This window comes from Motacilla alba, chromosome 1A (assembly GCF_015832195.1).
Source record: "Motacilla alba alba isolate MOTALB_02 chromosome 1A, Motacilla_alba_V1.0_pri, whole genome shotgun sequence".
Taxonomy (NCBI): domain Eukaryota; kingdom Metazoa; phylum Chordata; class Aves; order Passeriformes; family Motacillidae; genus Motacilla; species Motacilla alba.
In genome coordinates this window covers 47857790-47879369 of record NC_052031.1, presented here as the reverse complement: position 1 = coordinate 47879369, position 21580 = coordinate 47857790, and the positions used below count along the sequence as shown (strand labels likewise).

The 21580-nt window shown below is 45.2% G+C and overlaps 2 protein-coding genes across 4 annotated transcripts; both read right to left on the bottom strand.

Annotated features, from left to right (window-relative positions):
- Positions 1–852: 852 nt before the first annotated feature.
- On the bottom strand, positions 853–5591 carry RRP7A (ribosomal RNA processing 7 homolog A). Its single transcript, XM_038153713.1, has 7 exons — positions 4334–5591; positions 3835–3977; positions 3531–3656; positions 3112–3235; positions 2399–2496; positions 1799–1997; positions 853–1335 (listed from the first exon to the last, which is right to left on the bottom strand). The coding sequence occupies exons 1-7, from the start codon at positions 4383–4385 to the stop codon at positions 1250–1252; spliced, it is 828 nt and encodes a 275-aa protein (XP_038009641.1). The 5' UTR covers positions 4386–5591; the 3' UTR covers positions 853–1249.
- A 407-nt stretch (positions 5592–5998) lies between these two features.
- On the bottom strand, positions 5999–21393 carry POLDIP3 (DNA polymerase delta interacting protein 3). 3 transcript variants are annotated; one of them, XM_038153706.1, is made up of 9 exons: positions 21197–21393; positions 17536–17923; positions 15146–15220; positions 13171–13266; positions 11178–11360; positions 10244–10321; positions 9543–9672; positions 8292–8358; positions 5999–7952 (listed from the first exon to the last, which is right to left on the bottom strand). In XM_038153706.1, exons 1-9 carry the CDS (start codon positions 21253–21255, stop codon positions 7778–7780), a joined length of 1251 nt encoding a protein of 416 aa, XP_038009634.1. In that variant the 5' UTR covers positions 21256–21393; the 3' UTR covers positions 5999–7777. The 3 variants fall into 3 exon arrangements, with proteins under 3 accessions (XP_038009634.1, XP_038009633.1, XP_038009635.1); XM_038153705.1 differs by having other exon boundaries at positions 15146–15223; positions 21197–21353; XM_038153707.1 differs by lacking the exon at positions 21197–21393 and adding an exon at positions 20465–21168 and having other exon boundaries at positions 15146–15223.
- Positions 21394–21580: the final 187 nt, after the last annotated feature.

Sequence of the window (21580 nt, the reverse complement as noted above, 5' to 3'; positions counted from 1 at the left end):
ACAAACCTCCTTTCTCTTTCAGGCCACTCACCCAAGCAGCTAAAAATGCATCTTGGGAGGCAGCAATTTTTACACACTGTCTGCCTTAGGTAGGCCTTATTAAGGATCTGCCTCCCAGTTAAATTGATGCAAAAAGCCCACTGAAGCAGGCAGGCCTGTCATCTCTGCAAGCAACACAAACTGTATTTGCAGTCAGTTTTTTAGGAGAGGGTAAATCCATTTTATCTCAGCTCTCTGGAATTTAGCACCACTTCCACCTTACATTCATGGCCACATCTGTAGCGAGGCTGCAGAAAGTAAAATAAATGTGTAAAAGCCTGGGGCTGGGTGGGTTACTTTGATCACAGACCTACCACTATTCCAGAGCTGCAGAAATGCTATAAGAGCAGTACAAAACCATTGCCCCACACCTAAACATGCCTGCTGCCATCCTTACCTACCTTCTGTGGGCTGGGGACAGGTTAAGTGGAAACAGGGTTGGAGAATCTGGTTTCTCCTTCCAAACCTGCTGCTCGAAGTGGCACTTGTTCTTGCAACAGTGCTGGGTATCAGGAATTTCCCATGGCCTAGACATGGCTGCAGAGCTCCGTGCACAGCTGGATGACTGGGCACTGCAACACTTGGCCAGGGAGGGAATCACCAAGAGAAGGGGTAGGGCTCTGTACCAAACCACCGATCCTTCCTTGTGACAAAAAGTCACGGGTTATTCCTAAAGTCACTTCCCTCCTCGTTCCTTCAATAAAATGTGCAAAGGAGCACCAGGTTACAAGCCAGGATTTTTACCACTACCCCAGCACACAGGAAGCTGTTTCCCACAGGAGACCAGAGGGGAGAGAGAGAAGCATTCCCATGTTCTGAAAACAGTAGCAGCAGTTTATTTACAGTTCTTCAGCCATTCCCTGCCCCTGCAGAGGCTGCACTAGGTCAATTCCAGTTCTCACCAAGCTTTAGGAGGTGTAGTTTTGGGTGGCAGGGAGATGCATGTTGTCACAGGATGTGCCTCAGCCCCTTGACCTGAGCGCCCTGAGAAGTGGTGCCATGGGGCTGAATGACAGAAGAGCAGGAGGATACTGGTGCAAGTAAAAGGAACTCTTCTCCAGCAGCAGTTGCTGGGATCTCCCATTTCAGATCCAAGGGTAGAGGCAACCCAAAGCTGCCTCAATTCCTCAAAATCCTTTGGCAAATAGAGTCAGTAGGCATCTCTCCTACCCTCTCCAGCATAGGCACCTCAAGAACAGCTCAGCACAACCTAGAATGGCCGAAACTTGCGTTGGGCTCGCATCAGTGCGATCCTCTGCTTGTCCTCCTCAAATTTCTTCCTCAACTGGGCAATGTCTAAAACACAAAGAGAAAGAACAGGTCAGACAAGAGCAGCAGATCTCCCTCTCCTGGAAGCTTTACTTCCACACACTGGAGGGGCTCAGTCCCAACAGCCACAAACACACACTTCTAGAGCAGGAAGTGCTTTTAAACCTCAGCTGAGTGCCAAGCTGGGGCTCCAGCTGTTCATCTCTGGCGGTGCTGCAGCTCCCTCTTGGGGAGGAATTGGCTAGTTTCCCCCTTCAATCGCTGCCTTTGTGCAGACTATATAAGCACCTCTTGGAAAACCACACCCTCCCACAAAATATCCCAGCAGCCCCTGCTAGGACAAGTGGTGGCAAGAGGCCATTCAGATCCAGCCAGCCAGTTGCTTAGTGGCAGCTGGATGTCGCCTTCCCTGAAGGCAGAAGGATGCTCTTCAGGCCACAGTGTGAGAGACAAGACCCAGGCAGGGGTAGGAGGAGACTTGCACACTCACGCTCTCGCTTGGTCTCGCGATGCTGCCAGGCATAGAAGTTGAGCAGTTCTTTGCGGGCCCTTTTCTGTTTCTCCTTCTCCAGCAGGCGCAGGTTGGCAGCCTCTGTCCGGGGCAGGCCGGGCTTCCGGCCCTTCCGGGTCACCTTCACCCAGCCTTCCTCATCCGGAACACCCTCCTCCTCGGCTGCTTTGGCTTCTTCCTGTAAGGACAGGAGGGTGAGGCAGCCCAGTGCAGGTGCATAGCCTAATGCACAGCTCCCCACAGCCCTCCCTTAAACACAGGCAAAGTTACAGCTCCTGCTTCCACGCAAGATTTAAAGGAAGGCATGGGATCAGGGCTGCAGACATTCAACTCGCAGTCACAACATTGCACGTCAGCCACAAACCAGTTTATTTGTGGGTATCTGTTGTAAGCCCTAGGGGAAGGGTCAGGTGTCGCAGAACAAGCCTGGGTCTGACTGCCCACCACCAACTGGGAGTAAAAAAACCTCTGCCAAACAGAGAGACCCTCAGCCCTTTCCACTATGGCTGGAGCACTGAGAAATCTCTCTTCTTTCCCTCTGCCCCAAGAAATCCACTTAGCTCCCTAGCCTGGCCTCACCTCTGCCACCTTTTTATCGTAGTCTTGCATGTAGGCATCCACCTCAGCCTTCAGCTCCTTTGGATCCACAATAGAGGCCTCGTAGCTGGCGATCCACTCTGAGACAGAGAGGGCACAAGTCAGCAGTAGCTGCTGTTAGAAGCAGGCTAGTGTGGTGCTTTTGAGCAGCTCTAGAGTGAACTCTAGCATGGGGGAAGGACATTACTGCTCCCATTGTGTTCAGCTTCCCCCCTGCCACAGCTCAAACTAACTTGGCTGAGAGCACAATCAATACGTCATGGGAAGAGTCTGCAACTTGCCCAGGCAGAAGTGGGCTAGCCTTAAGCCTAAGGGGCACAATTCAGGGCTGTGCTTCTGTCAAGTGATTACATGTGAAGTGCTGTCAACTTGACAGACATCCGGGGCCTGTTGCATGAGTCTGGTCTCCATTTTGAGGACAAGATGCAGACAGTATCTCTGCATCTATGCAATACTGAAAAAATGTCAGGAAAAAAGGACCCTTCCAAGTGTCCCCACTCTCCCAGAGGGTCAGTGGACCAGACTTCAACATCTAGTTCAATAAGACTGCTACCCTGTGAAAAATGAAAGCATACAAAACACTGAACATCCCCCAGCTTAGAACAAAATGGGACATGCAGGGTAGAATTCAGCAAACAATGAGTATAGTTCTTCCCCAGCATTAGTCTACAGAAAGATACCGAGAGCTGACATACTGCTAATGCCGGTTTTCACAGGGTGCCTCTCTGTTGATATTAGCAAGGGACCTTCCTGTGACAGAGCCTTGGCTGCCTGGACAGCTGCTGGTTTCCTGAACACCACATATGCTACTTGAAATCCCTAAAAGAAAAAAACCACCCAGGTGAGTCAGATGTGTAAGAGAAATTGATAATGGAGCAAGGAACTGCAGTACAAATAACTTAAAAAAATAAAATAAAAATCAAACCACAAGAGGCAGTAGGATAGCAAAAAAAAAAAAAAAAAAAAAAAAAAACAGTGTAAACTTCAATAAGTAATCATGTCACCCAATGCCCCATATGGTTTCCTGTGCCTTGTGTTCTGAAAAGAACCATTCAGTATTTGCCATCTTTTCCCACTGAAGCATCAGTATTCCTCTCCCGCGCCCAAGCTTTACCTTTTGAGTTTTGTGGTCAAAGAATTTCGACGCCAGTTTATCTTTTTTCTCTCCTGGCCCCGGCTTGTCACAGATGTCCACAGACTGCACATGCCCGCAGCGAGAGAACAGCCTAGACAAAGAGTCCTTAAAAGGGAGAGTAAGAGAAACACGCGGTACAGTAAAGCGGGAGCGATGTCTCCCTGGAACAGCCGGCAGAGCTCTCCGGGCGGCTCCCCGGCCCTCTGCCCGCAGCAGCCCGGAGGCACACGTCGGCTCCCGGGCCCCCGAGCCCTGCCCTCGGTCCCCAGCCGCCCCCACTCACCGGGCCGCAGTACGGGGGCACGTTGAGCACGAAGAGGGTGCGGCGAGGCGGGTGCGCGGTGTCGGCCCCTTCCCGCACCTGGTGCTCCTTCACCAACAGGCAGTGGTGCGAGCGCTGCCGCTCCGCGAACTTCACCGCCAGAGCTGTGAGGGACGCACCGCTCTGAGACGCCGCTGCCGCCGCGGCCCCTTTCCCCGCGCTGCCCCTCACCCGCGTATCCCGCCGGCGCCGCGCTGCCCCTCACCCGCGTATCCCGCCGGTCCCCGCGCTGCCCCTCACCCGCGTATCCCGCCGGCGCCGCTCCCGCCGCCCCTCACCCGCGTATCCCGCCGGCGCCGCTCCCGCCGCCCCTCACCCGCGTATCCCGCCGGTGCCCCGCGCTGCCCCTCACCCGCGTATCCCGCCGGTGCCGCGCGCTGCCCCTCACCCGCGTATCCCGCCGGCGCCCCGCGCTGCCCCTCACCCGCGTATCCCGCCGGCGCCCCGCGCTGCCCCTCACCCGCGTATCCCGCCGGCGCCGCTCCCGCCGCACGCCCCGTGGCGGCCGCCATCTTCTCTGCGCGCGGCGGCGCGGGGGCCGTCGGGAGCTGTAGTTCCCCGGGCGCGGCGCGGCCCTGATAATGGCGGCGGCTGGACTGGCCGCAGGCCCGGGGTAGATTTACGTTTTTGTGAGAACAGTGGAAAACTCGCGCACTGCCCTTAATCTGAGAGAGGCAAGTAAATCTTAAAGAGATGTATAAACATTCAAAGGCAATTGTTTTTAAAGACTCTTGTTAATTAAAAAAAAAAACACCTCAAAAAACTTTTACAGACAAACTTGTAATGGAAGACAGAACCATTTTAAAAATACCGAAGCAAGGGTAATGTAGGAGGTGACAAAATATGACATGATATGGAGAATTGATCCAACCAAATACCAAGTTAATGAACAATATCGGAAAATACATGCAAAAGCCATGAAAATATACCAAACTTGCACATTGTGGCATCATTTCAGAAGTCCTCACATTTTTGAAATAAAAGAAAGAAACCCAAAACAAACAAAAGAAACACCATTACAAATTACCTACCACCTATCCTGGCCAGCCATTTAATTTAATGTCTAAATTAATACACATTAATTCAGAGTGCAGGCGATTAGTATTTCATATGCAAGTTCATAATTTCGACCGGCCCAGAAAGAATAAAAAAACCAAAAACCCACAAAAATATAACCATGTTGCATGATGATAAATGTAGAAGGTGGCAGGTTCAAAATCATGATTAGCATGACAATTGCAGGATGTCCAGGAAAAACTGGAGAGCCAAGGTAAACTACCTGAAAAGGACTGGGAATAACATGGTAAGAACTGGGAATAAAAGTACAAGAGTAGAAGTGACTCTTGTTTCAGTGCCCAACACAAGCAGCCGTGCAATGGTGCATTAAAGAGCTGACCAAGACCAGAACACCAATGTACACCAAGACATTGCTGCAAGATGAGCCATGGAGTGGCGTTTGGACATCCGCTTAATTCACCGATTTGTACAAAATAAGAATATGCTGCCATAGATCACAGAGCTATGGAACAGAGCAGACAGTACTTCTTCCAAGGAAGTTTGTCAATGCCATCATAAACTCTCAGATAACCTAAACGTAAGGCAGAGTTTAACAGTAAGTTTAAATGCATCTTGCTACTTGGCTTTTCAAAGGACACAAATCTAAAAAATCCTTCAGTCTCCTATTCCTTCAGAAGAGGCAAGAGATGCACTCCCAATACATGTTTCACATTTACACAGCTTTCTGTCTAGCTGGTAATGAAAGTGTCCCACTTCACCTAGAACAGGTACCCTGATCTCAGAACTGTTTTGGCTAGAAAATTACTTTTTAAATGACTAGGCTGTCAGTAACAAAGGCTACTTTTTTTTTTTTTTCTGTAAAAAGAGAATTGGAATTACATGGACACAAATGGCTTCAATTTAGTAGCACAAGGCAGCTGCTAATTTGTATGATCCAAACTTAAAGGTGGATTAGTAACAGTTCTCTCATCCGTAAGCTCCTCTTGCTCTTCATCACGTCATCAGTTTTGAAATTTCCACTTTCACTTAGAAAGAGCAATTGATTCAATGTTGGAACACCGCCACTTATCTTTAGTTGCTTCACAGCATCTAAAAAAGCTTAGAATGCACTCTCTGTATAACAAACGTTTATTCAGAAACAGGTAATACATTATCTTCTCCAATCCCTAATGTTTCCTCCCCCTCCCTCCCCCTTGTTTTTTTTTTTATTAAAACACACGTATTTGGTGGGCAATCTAAAAAAGGAGAACAATAGCTGTCTTAGGTCCCCTCCCCTACCAACATCTGCTGTTCACATGAAGCACCCCACCAATCATGGTGTCACTGGCCTTCAAACCAAAGAGAGTACTCCAGAAAAACAAGTCCTGCCAAGTCCTTATTATTTCCATGGCTAAAAGGGATACAGTGAGATTAAGGAATGGTCTGCACAAGCTAGATAGAAGAAAGAGTTCATACAGAACAAGAAAGCAAAAGAAACATGGGGTTGTCCAAGAAACAGAATCTGGACTTACAGGAGCTACTCAGCAGAGCTGGACAGAATGGATTAGGTTAGTCTCCCAGCTAGTAGGATCAAGTCCAAACCCCAACCCGGTTCTGGAAGTTGCTCTCAGCTTTCCTCTCTTCCAATACAGTCTGAGCAAACACAAACGAGTGGAGCTACTGGGACTTTCAACATCCAAGGCGCCAATGCGGTACAAACAATGGGAAGAACTGGAAGTGCCACCTAGTGGCCCGTCACACACACTCGCTGGCCCACGCCACGGCCTCGTCGCCCTGCACGGGACTTGCCACTCCTCTCCGGTGTTCCTTACACAGTACTAACTGCCCTCTGCTCCTAAATCTCTCCCTGAAGCCACACACTGCAGCCATCATTCTCCAAATCCAGGCATGCCAGCAGCATAACCGCACAGCAGCCAAACAATGCCCAAAAAGCACCTCTGAAAGAAACAAGTTCTCAGACACAAGACTTTGTGTGTATTAAGATCTGAAAAAGGTCTCAGGTCCTTCCTTTCTACAGGAGACTGGCTGAGTTAGAAGGCAAGAAAGAAACTCATGTCCGTGCATCAGCAGGAGGACGCAATATAATCTAACGGGAGTCAAACAACTGGGTTTCTTCTAGCTCTGAACATGACTGGTTCTTAATTTTTCGGTCCAGAAAGAGGAGAGCAACTGAGCCTGACCCTCCAGAGCAAATATATTCCTTGTACAAATGCCAGAACAACCGTCCAGCACTACCAGAGTTGAAACAGCCGTGCCCACAGCGCAATGGCCGGTGCACTTGCGCATACGTCGCTTCTGCCCGACGTCTCCATCGGCACACCGGGGGCAGCTCAGCTTCTCCCGCTCCTCAACGTCCCAGCTGCTGAGCAGGAAAGTATCCAACAGCCAGAAGGAAGAGTTACACCACCAAATGCACACGAGTCCTTTCTGGAGGGAGCCCAACCTGCCTTTGTACCCAGCGCAGCGACTTCAGAAACAACGTGGTGCTCTTGCCTGTGGACAATCAAGGGGATGCACCCTTTAGTTAAAGGTCAGTCAGAAGAAAACAGAAGGAGATCACCACTCCTTCCCTCAAACTCTATGTGCACTTTTAATGGCCACCGGGGGCTTTGGAGTAAAGGATGGAGTTACATGGTATATGCTTGGTAATACATTACTGGCAGAAGGGGAAGGTTATTCTCTTGGGAAAAAAAAATCATGGAAGAAAACTCCAACTATGAAAACAGAAAGTACACACACAAGAGGAAACACTATTGTACAGTAAGGTAGCGATCATAGAAAACAAAACATTTCAGGACAGGCAAATGCAAATAACATCTGCACTCCTGCACTTTCCTCATCCCCCAGCTTATATGAGTTTTCCAGTCCACTGCTTGCTCCCCCCCTCTCAGAGTTTAATTTTGAATTCTGTGGGCTGCGCAGAGGCAGAGACCCCTGAGGATTTGAAGAGAGCCTTCAAGATAGTTTCAGGGTCCACTTCAGCTGGGGGATTTGAGGAGGCGCTTGCACTTGACCGGCGTGGTTCCCCTTCCTTCTTCACTGAAGGGGTATCACTCAATCGGCTGGAGGATTTAAAAAAAAATAATTTAAAAAGGCAGTATTTAACCTCTCTTCATGATAAATAAATTTTAACACTGCGTCTGCATTTACTGTTATCAGTGTTTCCCCCTTACCAATAACAGAGATAAAGGTTTTTAAGATGCTTTTCTCACAAGAAAATATCCTCATCTCAGATTATTTTTGAGCCTCAAGGCTGAGAACACTATGTAGTCAAGCTACATTGCACTCCACTCAACATACTATGCCACAGAAGGAGAGAGAAAGAAAATTCAAGGGAAAACAATTCTCAAAATAGAACCTGCAAAAGTGTTTGGACCTTTTCCCCACTGAAGGACACTTACAGCAATATAGGCTGGTCTGAGGTGATGACATTCCCATTCATATGAAGATTGCATTTCATTGGTTGACCTAAATAAAAACAAAACACAAAATTCATTCTACCGGAAGTGGGGTAAGGCAAGATCCTTGTGTGATCCGAAACATCACACAACAGTGCAAGCAATAGAGTTTGACATGCTGAGGAAACATGAGAAAAAACAGCTGATAATCTTTTGTTGCAGAATCAGAGCAACAGAAGAGCCACTGTAACACTGAGTACCATATGAAGGATCATACTAATTAACAAGTCACACAGAAGTATGAAGCCCTTTAGCAGGGCCACAAGTGGATCTCCCATTCTTAGCTGTCTTGCTCCTCATCTGACATCCATAACAAGTCACTCATCTAAAGAAAGAAAAAGCACCCATTTCCTGCTAAAAATTAATACATCAACAATAATTTCAGTTTAACATGGTTAAAAGATAAAATTGCATTATTCAAAGTTCATGGAGAATCTGATACTAACTATTTTACAAGTCCAATTCAAACTGTTTCTGAGTACACCCTGAAACTATTGCAAAATACTAGTTTTACTTGTACTTTGCAAGCAGTTCTGTAAGCAGGTAAAAGTCTTCCTAAGGACTTTCTGTGGAAGAGGTTTTACAGTGACTTCTGTGAGCCAGAGAGATGTTTGATAAGAGGATCCATGTTTACCCCTGAAAGAATTTTCTACCAAGGTCATTGACATAGAAACCAAGAAAGAAAGAAGGATAAATAAGAGAAACCTGCAACTGCCTATTCCAATAAGCACTTTGTCTCTCGTGACCAATGAGTAAAGTGTAAACTTAGGAGTTTTGTAAGAATGTGTAAAAAGCATGCATGCTATAATAAAAAACAGTTTGAAGCCTTCTGAAAATGGAGTGTGTTGCTATGTATTGTCTCCATCTCAACTACTACAACTTTCCAGCTCTTGGTACAAAATTAGAAACAAAATTAGAAAGGAATTTCATCTGAGAGTTAGACCAGGAGACCATCAGGACTCTGCCTACAGCTGTGAACCTTCTTTTTCTAGGAAAATGTGGTGGGGTTTTTAACTGCATTTAAGTAAACTGTGCATATATCAATCTACTTACACAGCAATTATAGTCTTATCTAGCTCTTGAACTGATTTTCTGGTATTTCTCTCTTGCTAGCATATTAACATCTAAGATACTCAGATGGAAAAGTCATTCTTGATTTATTTGTCCTACATGCAACCCTGGCATCAAACTTACCATCTAAACACCTGTTGTTGTATTTCTTATATGCTGTGATAGCATCTTCTTTCTTCACAAATACTACCTCAGCCACACCAGGGTGCACCAGCCGGGCTCGCTTCAGAGCGCCACACACACAGAACAACTCCTGAGGGCAGAGAGTCAGTCACGACCATGGTCGCAACAAAGGCACTGCATGAGAAGGGTTTACTTGCTTCATCACACCACCCATCCAGCTTACTAAATACCCGACAGGATCTGGACACTTGTCTTACTGTGTTTGTTACGGTATAAGTACTTGGCAGGAGTAACAGAGAGCACACAAGCAGGGAAGTTCAGGGCCAGTACCCAGGAATGTTTTTCACACAGGAAGACCAGATTCATTCTCAGCCCAGTGAGAATGGAAGCCCATAGATAATTTGGATGGGGGCATAAGATGGGTAGAAGAATCATTTGGTGTCAACTCCTCTAAGTGATGTCAGGTATCTCAAAATATTCTGTGGGATTTTGTCCCATATCCTTAAGCACACACTTAAAAAAAAAAGTGTAAACAAACCCCAAACAACAATCAGGAACCCTCAAAGTTTTTGCACAGACAGTAAACCCACATCACACCCCTCTTCACTGCATTCACCATAGATCAAATGATTTATCAGAAGAGGTAGGACACGGAAAGGAAGTGTCACTCATGCACAGTCTGGCAGTAAGCAACAACTCACAACAATATCTTCTTCTGTGACTCGAGGATGCAGATTATTTACGGTCATCTTTGTGCCTTCCAAAGGACTGAACGCCAGCTGCCAACACAAACAAACGCATCACAGAAATATGGCACACAATACAGCACAGCAGAAAAGGCAATAAAAAGTCACTAAGGATATGTCTGGGAATGTCTGTACACGCACACAAAGGAGAAAGCTACAGCTAGTAATGGGAAATATCAATGTTTACTAAAGGCCAGCTCATCTGACAGCAAAAAGGAGCTTCTTTTCCATGCTAGTTTTTCTCTGAAGTAACTTTTCACTCTTATTCCCAAGAATAACATTAACTTAATCTGCATACATAGTACTCTAGTCATGCCCACACTTTTAATAGCCTGTCTCTGTTGTATTCCACACCAGCCAGCAAACCCCCAAAATACAGCTCCAGCCTCTCAAGAGCATGCTGAACTCAGCACACCTAGGAAAACCTGCTGGGTTATTTGTACCCAACATCAGGCAGTTTGGCAATGGAATTCCAGGCAGGCTGTCTACAAATTGCCTGGGAGGTCTCTCTCACGTGTACATGAAATTGTGTACATTTGGAAAAACTCTTTTTTTTCTCCTTGCCAACTGGAGTGAACATACAACATACAATGTATCAAACAGTCTTAAAACACTACTCCTAGGGACATGAAAGCCACCAAAGAGTGTCCAAACAATAACTGCCACCTCCCTATAATATGGATTCCTCCAGGATCATGCGCAGGGCAAGGATGTTTAGACAGGTTTCAAATTCTTGGGACGTGGACTGCAGTTATCAGAATAACCTTGATGACATCCCAGAACTAATGATGAAAGGCAGGCACAAATGAGCTGCTCACATGTCTAATGAACAAGATCCAGATGTTTCAGAGACTTCTATAAAGAGCATTTTCCCCTTCCCTGAGCTCACCTCAACAGGCGCTGGCTCTTTTGGAGGCACTTCCTTTGTCACTAAGGTCCGGGACATGTTTGCCAAGGCCTTTGTCCGCATAGGAGGGGGAGTCGCAGGTGGAGCTGTGTATGTATCGTTCTGGACCACTTTAGTCAGGGGAACAGTCTTGGACAGAGAGAATTTATTGCTGCTCAGACCAGTCTACAGGAAGAAAAAGAAAGTATCTCAGAGCTACAGCCTGCAAAAGCCATCAATTTTCTTCAAGCACCACCACCAGAGCATTACTAGTATGCACTGCATGTCCTTCCCAGTGTGAAAACCACTACACACTGCCGGAGACTTTCAAAAGGCTCAGAGAAAAAAAAAAAAAAAAATCAGTGCAGGTATCTGGTATATTTATTAATTATAAACATAAAAGGGTACGTTTATCCAGAAAGAGCACTTCCCTCATAAGCACTTTTGGGTTTCATACTTTTCATAAATGAACTTTAACAATGTGATCTGAATTTGAAAAGCTCCTTTCATCCTCAGACTTTCAAGTACTTTACAAAGAGTTCACAAAGATTGCTCATTAACAGTAAGTTTGAGAATCCACAGAACAAAACGCAGTAATTCCTCAGAATCCCCAAGCTAGGGCACACAAAGACATGGAACTCAGGCTGAAATATCTGAGTTTAAAGCCAGACTAAAACTTGTGCTTGGAAGCTGCTGTGAACACTGGAAAGAACAAATTTACTCCTGAAAAAAAACCCTCAAAAACCCCTCATAAGATTATTTGAGAATAACAAATAGCCAGAAGCTCTATTCTGAATACCCACATAAGGAAATAAATTCCTGGGGTAATCACTGTACTACAGTGCCTGCATGATGGTAAAACCACATGAATTTGCTTTTCCAAGACCAGAGAAAAACTTAGCCCAAACCTGTGCCCAACTGCCATGTCTAAAGCAGGGCTAACTTCAAACACACTTTAGGCTGACGAGGGCCTTATCCAGCTAAGCACTGAATATTCAAGAATGACAACTGCACAACCTCTCTTGGTCCTGTGCCAGATGCTGATCAATACTGTGGGAATTTCACCAACTAGAATTTCTTTTGCTGCAGCACATTTATTGGTTTGTCTTCTCCATGGTCACTCCTGAAAAAAAAATGGGTTTTGCCTTTTCCAGGCAGTGAGAGTGGACAGATCTCACTACAGCCTTCTCAGCCTGGAGACACTGCTCTTTTACCCTCTCCTCATGCAGAATAAGGTGCAGCCCTCTGACCACCCTGTTAGCTGGTTCCAGTCATGTCTTTCTTGCGTTGCAGAGCCCCAAGACAGGCACAGAATTCTGGATGCATTCTCAAAATGTCAAACAGGAATAATTATCTTCCTTGATTAATTATCTCAAGTTGGCCTTTGTTTCTGGAAGAATGCACTACTCACTCATTCTTAGCAGATCACACAGTAGGACCCTAGGCTCCTTCCTACAAAGCTGCTGCTTTCTAGCCAGTCAGTTCTCAGTCTAAGCTGCAGAGGGCCATCCCATGCCAAAAGCAGGACCTTACATTTGTCTGCATTGAAATTCCATCTTCTCCAGAGCAACAGTCCTCCCCCACAGGATGCCTACTAAGATTTTTGCACAGCAAGAGATTTCCTGCTTTGATGTCCAGTCTCCAGAAGCAGTGGAAATCTTTCCTTGCTAGTTTACTCAAACAGTAACAAGACAGGTTCAATGCACTTCCTCAACAAGAAGAGCCAGGACGCAGCAACCTGTCTGCAGGCAGAAAGCACACATTCTGGCTGCTGAGAGCCCATAAAACCAGTTACCCTGAAAGAACTCTGTTCCAAAAATAACAGTAGAAGCATTGGCACAAAGGAAGGGTGGAGTGAAGAGCAAATATTTGAGGAGAAAACTTCATTTACAGACTTTAAAAGAACTGTCTGAAAGGTAAATCCTGCAAAGACACAGCCTCTGTGTCCATGCAATGTGAGCATGGCATGGTGGGGACTGTTCAGATGACCCCTTACCGAGTTGTGCAGGAAACTGTTTGTGGTGGTGATTTTCATCTGTTTGCTAGGAAGGGGAGAGACGCTTTCCTCATCATCTTCTGTGTCATACAGACCCTGAAGTGAAGAAGGCAATAGTTTACATGCAGGTAGAGTTCACGGAGACATTTCCAAAGCAGGTAGTTTTCTCCTGCCTTCAACCATCTTCAGCTAAAGAACATTTACACTGGATTTTAGTTTCAGGCATCTAAGTCCATGTCAAATCATCAGTATAAAAACTATTGGACTTTCTTTCCAAAAACACCACAGTAAACTGTTTCCCTAGCTATACTGAAATCACATAGAGATTCCTCTTCTCCTGGACCTTACTGGGACTGCTGAAGCTCCATTACTGGAATAAAGCCTCAGTGTCTTACATTTCAGCACCCTCCTACCTTTATAGTTGAAACCTGCGCATGTGATTTTTAAATTAGTTTGAGGGTGATTTTTAAATTAGTTTGATTAGTTTGTTTGTTTGGGGCTTTTCATTGCTGGTTTTTTTTTTTTTTTTTTTTTAATTAAACGAGTGCTCGCTGAATACACCTGAACAGAACATTCCTTTTGAATAGCCTGCTTTCCTTAGCACAGGACATATCCATCTGGCCTGAAGAAACACTGCTCTAAGAGCTTTACTGAATGAATAATTAATTTTCAGTTCAGCTTAACACTCACAGCCTTGCCTTAAAATATTGAGGTGAGCTCCTACATAAGCATTTTTTTTCATGGACTCTAAATAACGTTAAGAAAAAGTCTAGACACATATAGCAGTGCCCAAAACATAAGAAATCACAACTGCAAACAGCTTCCCATTAATTCACTAAAAAGGTAAAGAAAACTGGAGGGATTAGCAGTGAGAGTCTGCAAAATCAGTGGGTTGTCCATAGTCAGCAAGATTCTGGTTTACAAACAGGGAAGTTGTTCCAGTGGCAGAAATGCTATGAAGGGAAAAAAAACCAAAAATGGACAGAGAACAGAGGAGAATTGTACAGAAAATAAAAAAGCTGTGAAAAAACACTAGGCATCAGGACAATGGACTTGAGCTTGAGACAAAACGAAATGGATTCCACGTTTACAGTGATGAGGCCAGAATAATGAAGACACTGCCTTGAACAACAGCATCTGGGATAGGTGAAGGTAGCAGCCAGCATAAAGGTAACATACAAAAATAGCTAAATTTCTATAATCTTGGCATAAAAGACACCTGACATGATATTGTGAATGTCAGTTTCCCAGTATTTCATGCAATACTTTGTGTATACAAACAAAATAAGATAAGTAATAAAAATATCCAATTCCTGTCTGAAAGCACCCTAGGTAGTAAGGTAGCTGAATGGCTGGGGGAGGTGACAAAATCCATTAAAAAAGATCCCAGAAAGACAATACTCTAAGGTCTTTCTCAAAATCTGCTTGATAAGGGCTATGGGAACTCTGGAAGTTCATCAGAGTACTAGTTAACATCACTCCCTATCAGGATTCCAGCAGTGGCCCACAGCTGGGATTTCACAGGAAGGTTACACCCTCTCTCACCTCACTGCAGCACATTTGACCATGTACAATCACATCCTCTCTCTGAAGAGGCTGGCAGCATGGTGAATCAGAACAGCCAATAACTTGATCTGATGTGATGTAATAAGAAATTTATACAAAAATATCAGAGCTAGAGGTCAGCCTCTAGGGAAAAAATATACCATTAGCACACAGATAAAACTGGGAATATCTACTTCTCATTCCTGTATCTCATTCAGATAATACACTAGGAATCAAGATAAACTATACTAAATGAAAAACTCAATTACTATGAAACTATTTTAACCACACAAGACACGGAAGCTAAGCTGATGGAGAACTTTCAAATGTTTTTCTCTCCTACTTAAGAGTTTTCTTTGCACCTGCCAATGTTTATGGACACGTTTTCTTCCCTGTTAAAGATAACAAAGAGTACAGAGCAGGTACACACCTGTTTATGTGTATGGTTGTTCACCACATTGATCTTCATTCCTGCAGGATGAGAGTGTCCAGGAACTGGAGCCTTCTGCTACAGTTAGAGATAAAGAACCAAAGCATTAAGCATTACAGTCCATCAGGTTAAGTTCAGAAGATCAAAGCTTTAGCTGAATACCCTGAGATCATTTAAATGAAACTTACCTTCCCTGCTTTGAAATATATTACCACAATATGCTCTTAGGTAACACCTGTATTTCCTGTGATATGTTCAATATGAGGCAGCTTCACTTAAATTAAAATCTAAGACCACATGAAGAAACAGATTCAAATTACTTAGGGTTTAGTCCAAGATTACTGGGAAGGGAAGTTAACTTCAGTTCTGGCAATACAAAACCATGAATGGGGTAAGTCAGAAAGTAGGTGTGTCTTCTTTCATGCTACAGGTAACTAAACATGCATATCTCTATCAAACAAAAGGAGAAGTATGCACTGCCCCTTAGCACTACAGCTGGAATAAGCTGTAGTGGAATAAAATACTGCACGGGGTAGTGTGCAGCCCATCAGACCATGAAACAGGGAAACCACAACAGGAGGAGGAGGTAGAAAATGTAGCTGTACTAATTGATAACCGAAATCATGCCACAACACCTATAAAAATGCCCTTCTGTTTTTTGAAAAAGCTGGAATCTGTCCATTAAAGAATAGATATTCTTACAAAAAATAGTCTACACAGGTAATAAAATCTTCAAATTTGCATTTTCTCTAGACTGCAACTTATACCATAGCACCTCATGTTTCAATCTGCTAATCAAAGAAACAAGGATACCCATCCTACAGAAACAGCAGAAGACCTACTGTCATTTTCTGGTTTCAAAGATTTTTCCTTGCTTTATAATAAACAAGACCTCAGGACAGCATATTTAGAGCTGTGTGCTGTATCTTGGATCAAGATACACTAGTTTGATTCCACTTCCACGTTTGGGAAGATAGGAGGGTCTGGGGCAATTTGGAATTTCAGTACAAATATTTTAAAAAACTTTTAGATAATTGCTTATGTGCAAGGTTTTGTCTACAGTCTGAATCACTATGATACCCTATGTATAAATATACATGTTCCCTTGCACTATCTTGTCTAGCAAACAGAAAACACTACTGGTCAAAACAAATCAAACAAGAAACCCACAAAACACCAGGTCAGAACAAGTAGCTACTGCACCAAGTCTCTGGAAACTACTTTAACTCCCAGAAACTTTGTAGAAGATGTTCAATTCCTCATGGCTGATGGTGGTGATTTGGCTCAGAAGGACAGCAATCACGCTCCAAATTAGGGACTGCTGAACAGACTGCTCTACTGCTCTGCCATTAGCCCTTTTTACTGCCTCAAGAGTCCTTTCTCCTTCTTACATCAGCCTGGCAGGAAACCTGCAGACTAGTGGGAAAGTTCCTAGGCCAATTTGCAGAAGAAACATGTTTGACGTTTTATTTCAGCAAAACGCACAGCTGAACAGAAAGCAGACTCATCTAGGCTTTCAAACTGATGACAACAGATTCCTGGGTATGAGAGAGCACAACGCTGATTTCTGGGAGGCTGAAAATGGAAGGGGTAGACTAGGAACTGCAGACACATGCTTGTAGAGGTAAGAAGCAAAACCACTCAACAATCCGAACAGTCGGGAAATTTCTCTTCTTACTCTCCACTTTGTATCTAATAGACACAGCTCAAGAGCAGTTACTTCTCAGAGAAGCTGGCTAAGAATCAAGTTGCTATGCACACAGCAAAGCGAAATCAGAAAACTGGCCCAGGAAATCAGCAGGTCAGGGTGATCAACTGATTATAATACAACTGAAATAAATCTTGAGCCTCAGCAGGAATGCTTCATGTGATCAGGCAAATCCCTGGAAACCAGACAAGTATAAAAAGAGGAAATTGTAGAAGGGCTCATTGAATTTTAAATTTTCTTAGACACAAACACAGCTGCATATTCTAAACTGTTATTCCACCACTAGGATAAACCAGTTATCTATACAGGACAATCCACCACATCAGACTTGCAAAGAGGGGCAGTATAAGAATGACAAAAAAGCTGCATAATTTTGTTTGAATTCAGGTAGGAAAGAGACTACTTAACCATTCAAGACATCTCCTTTAATGCTGACAGGAGCCCTGCCTTAGTCTTTTTGGGCCCAAAATTAAAATGAAAATTTAAATGATAGGTGTGATTCTCCAAAAAGTCCCAAGCAGCTGCAAGGACACACAAAAGGATCAGAATCCCACCCCACAGGCTGGAATGAACTGTATCATCCTTGCTTCTCTTGTAACCATATGAACATACTAAAGTATTAGCATGTCTACTGCACTGCTATAGAGTAACTGAGGGGCTCAGCGGTGACTCATTCACCTACTTGGATAGTTTTGGTGATTTTCATGGCTGGATTTACTGTCCCCATAGCCGGGCTGATAGCAGCTGGAGTGCTCCTTTTTAAGCTGATCTTCTCTCTGGCATCCACCACTTTGGTCACCTTTTCAGCAGCAACACTTTGCTGCTTACGGGAATTCAACATCTCTCGAGCATCCTGCACCTTCCCTTTGATTTTGAAGCGAGCGTCCTTTTGAACCAGTTTTTCTCGGGCATCTTTAACCCCCAGCTTGTGCCGGGCATCAGTGAGTCCTATCTTCTGTCGGGCATCAAAAGTCTGCTGGAAGCTCACAGCTGGTGACGATCTATTCAGAAGATTTTGCTGGATCCCAATACGAGATCTCACACCCCCAAACACTGGCCTTGTGTTAAGTCTGAGGGAAAAAAATAGAAAAAAAGAGAAAAAGTTTCAAGCATTATAAGATGTGTCAACACAGTGTCAATAAAAGTATTTGTGTTGCTGCAAACAAAAGTTCATTATTACTGCTCAGAAATCCACTCTGGTTGGACATCTAAATACAACAGCAGAACTCCTAAGCTCTTTTATGCTGGATTTTTTTTTTCCTACATAATCAGCTAAGGAACTGATTTCCAAAATCCATCCTGAAGCTCACAATTACAAACTAAAGTGTCTGACTTCAGCTGTGCTAAGTACATACTACATTTAAACAAAATTCAAGAACTCAGGTACTTTGGGGAAACCTTTGAAGACAAGGAGGAACAGGAAGAGACTTTCTAGCTTCAGGAGTCTGCTAAAGCATCTTCTGTCATACAGTAATAGATCCTGATATAAAGGAAACATGCAACCACACATGATTTCAAGAATTCTGGGCAGCAAGTTCAGATTTGTGGGAGCACAGCAACTTGAATTTTAGTATGTGCAAGCACCAGTAACAATCTCAGTTCAAAGCCACCAGTTTCAAGGTTGATTAGCTTCCAGCAAGAATAGTCATTAGTCAAATCACTTTTTAACATGACTGCCTCTTCTTTAATCTAATAAAAGAACTACTGCACTTGATGGCCTTTCCTTTTTAAGCACATCATTATCACAATACTGAGCAGAGAAAGACAACATCCCACAAAAACTACAGCATTTTTACTTGTAGACAAGTATTCCTAAAAAGCAGCACAATACAGGGTGAAAGCTAGAACAACCTTCTTGTTACAGGTCTGATATACACTTTTTCAAAATCTGACCAAAGAACAAAAACAGTTTATCTAATTTCTTAATGGCGTTCCTCTAATGAGTATGTTTAAAGTTGGTTTTTTTCATTGGGTTTCTTCATATCAGAGAAAAAAAAAAAAAAACCAAAAACAAAAACAAAGTAGAAAAGGAGAAAAAATATTCTTGCTGTTGACTTTTTAGAAGTCAAAATAGAGGGCTACAAAGTTCATCTGCTTTCAGAAATGTGCTGTCCAGTATTATAAAGTCTAAAAGTGGACACCTGGAATTTGTTGTAATAATCAAAAGGTTAGTATCACAAAATCAAATTATGTTGCTATTTCAATTCTTCATGCACCTTTGTATTAGTATTTCCTGATCTAACTCCATAACCTTCACATTATTTACAGTCATGTATTTTCAATGGAGAGATCTTTAAAAAAAAAACCCCAACCAACCAAGAGATGACTTAACCTCTGCTTCTGCCTATTTCATTCTTGTGTCTAAGTGTCTGGAAAAAATATCCTATGGCTGCTCCCTCATCCAGCCAAAGCAAACCAGAAGAAGAAACAGGAGGATTATGAAGACCATCTATGAAAATATACCCAGAACACAGGAGACTAACAGTACCATAAAGCAACAGACACAGAGCAAGACTTCCCTTGCCATTTTAAAAAGCATTTATTTAGCCACCTTGGAAGCATTCAGCTGGAATGCTGAACGGATTCGTTGGAACGCTGCAAAGGGCTGGATGAGTGGTTCATGAGAGAGGTCACAGTAAAAGCAGAAATGGATGCATCAACATTTAAACATGAATTAGTTAAGACTGTTGATGACAAAATCCAGTGAAATATGTTAAGAAACTGTACTGAAGATTACACCATTTCTGAAGAGTTGTCTTCACCCTAATAAGCAACTCTCTTTCACAGATCACTGCTCACCCTACAAGAGGTAACTGCTTAGGTATTTGTGCCTAAGCATCTGAAATAAAGGAGGATCTCAAACATCTCATTCGCTTTCCAGGATTCCAAGCTCTGGCTTGAATATGTTATGGATCAGTATATTTCATAAGTGAATTTTTTTATTTTCTTTCATCTAGACACTGAATAACATGAATATAATGATTTAACTTTATTCAGTTTATCCGGACTTCACAAAGCCAAGTTTGCTACCTCAAGAATTTATAAAGTGAGCTAAACACAACATACAAGAAGAGTGTGGGGCACAACAATTCTTACAGTGTTGCAGAGGGATTATTGTTCAGAAAAAAAAAAAGCAGGAAGAATTCCTGAAAGAAATGAGAGCTAAGGGGGGATTTAAAAAGGGATAAAGGAGCTACTTGGGGCATAGTAAGCAGCCTAAGACTCTTCCAAATATACAGGATAACATGAATGAAAGTGCAAAGCCAAGGCTTTGTCTAGACTAGGATTTAAATATGTTTGAATATTTTGGTAGTGTATGTTAGCAGGTAACTTTCAGAATATTACTCTAGACATGGAGCTGTATACACATTCAGAGTCAAAAACGAAGACTAATAAATTTAAAAAAACAAACAGAAGGGAAAAAGCCAACAAAGCAAAAACACACTGAGCTAACAGAGATGGGGGACAAGTTCTTTAGAAGCATGAAGAGACTACGGCAAAAGGGAAAATGAAAAGCTACCGAAGGAGAATCCAGGTAAGAACAGCCAACTGTGGCAGTAAATGGCCCAGCCTACACTGGAGAAATCTGCCACGCAAAGAAAGAATCTGACCTTGCAGCTCCGATCTGCAACATGCTCCACGTCCTCTCAGGCACTTCAAACAACCAGTCGGAGCATCGCTAACTACGCCAGGGGCACGACACCTTCGGAGACCCGGGCAGCGCTGCGGCCGCAGCCCCGGCAGCCTCGCCCGCGCGGGCGCCCGGCGGCCCCGGTCGGTTACGGCTCCCCGAGCACCAGCAGCGCTCCCGCGGCTCTCCCACAATGCACCGAGCCGCGCCCGGGAGCGCGGGGGCACCGGGCACCGCAGGGCACTGCCGGGATGACACCTCGGCCCGGGTACCGACGGGGCTCAGGGGCGCCCACCCCGTTACAGGGAGCAGCGCTGAGTTTATCGGCGGGGACGAGCAGGAGGCAGCGGGGACAGGGCGAGTCGGAGGGTTCAGTGAGACAAGGCACGGCGCCAGGAATCCCGAAAAGACCGGGAGGGGATGGGCCGGTGAGCGCTCCTGCCCCACCGGGGCAGCGCCAGGCACAGGGGCCGACACGGGAACCCGACCCCCGCCCCGGCCCTGAGTGACGGCCGCGGCCGCCAATCGCATGGCAGCGCGGTCCCGCAGGCCAGCGGCTCGGCCAATGGGAACGCGAGGGCGGGAGCAGGGCCGGGCCGCGCCGAGACAGCTGCGGCCCGCAGCCCCGGGAGCGGAGCCACCCGAAGGGACACTCGAAGAGCGGCCGGGGGCCGCTGGCCCGAGGCGCTGCGTCGCCGTCCCAACCGCTCACCTCCCCTTCACCGTCACACCGCGTTTCCGTATGAGCTCGTCCAGAGACAGGTCCGCCATCTTGTCGCGGCCCCAACGATGAGACGCAGCGAGCGAATCCCGGAGGTGACACCGTACGACTTCCGCTCCTCGCCCCGCCCCCAGAAGTACGGCGGGCCCCGCCCGGGCTCCGCCCGCTGTGACGGGGCGCCCCACAACTCCCCGCGGCCGCCGGGCCTCTCATTTGCATACGGCGCGGCACGTCGCGGCTCGGTTCGGCCCGCGGCAAGCGGTTCCGCGGCGCGAAAGGGGACAAGGTCCGAGCGCAGTGTTGAGGACACTGTAGGCCAGCTAGAGGCCACGTCGGGCGGTGCTCGCCCTGACCTGTGGAGCTAGTGCGGAGCAG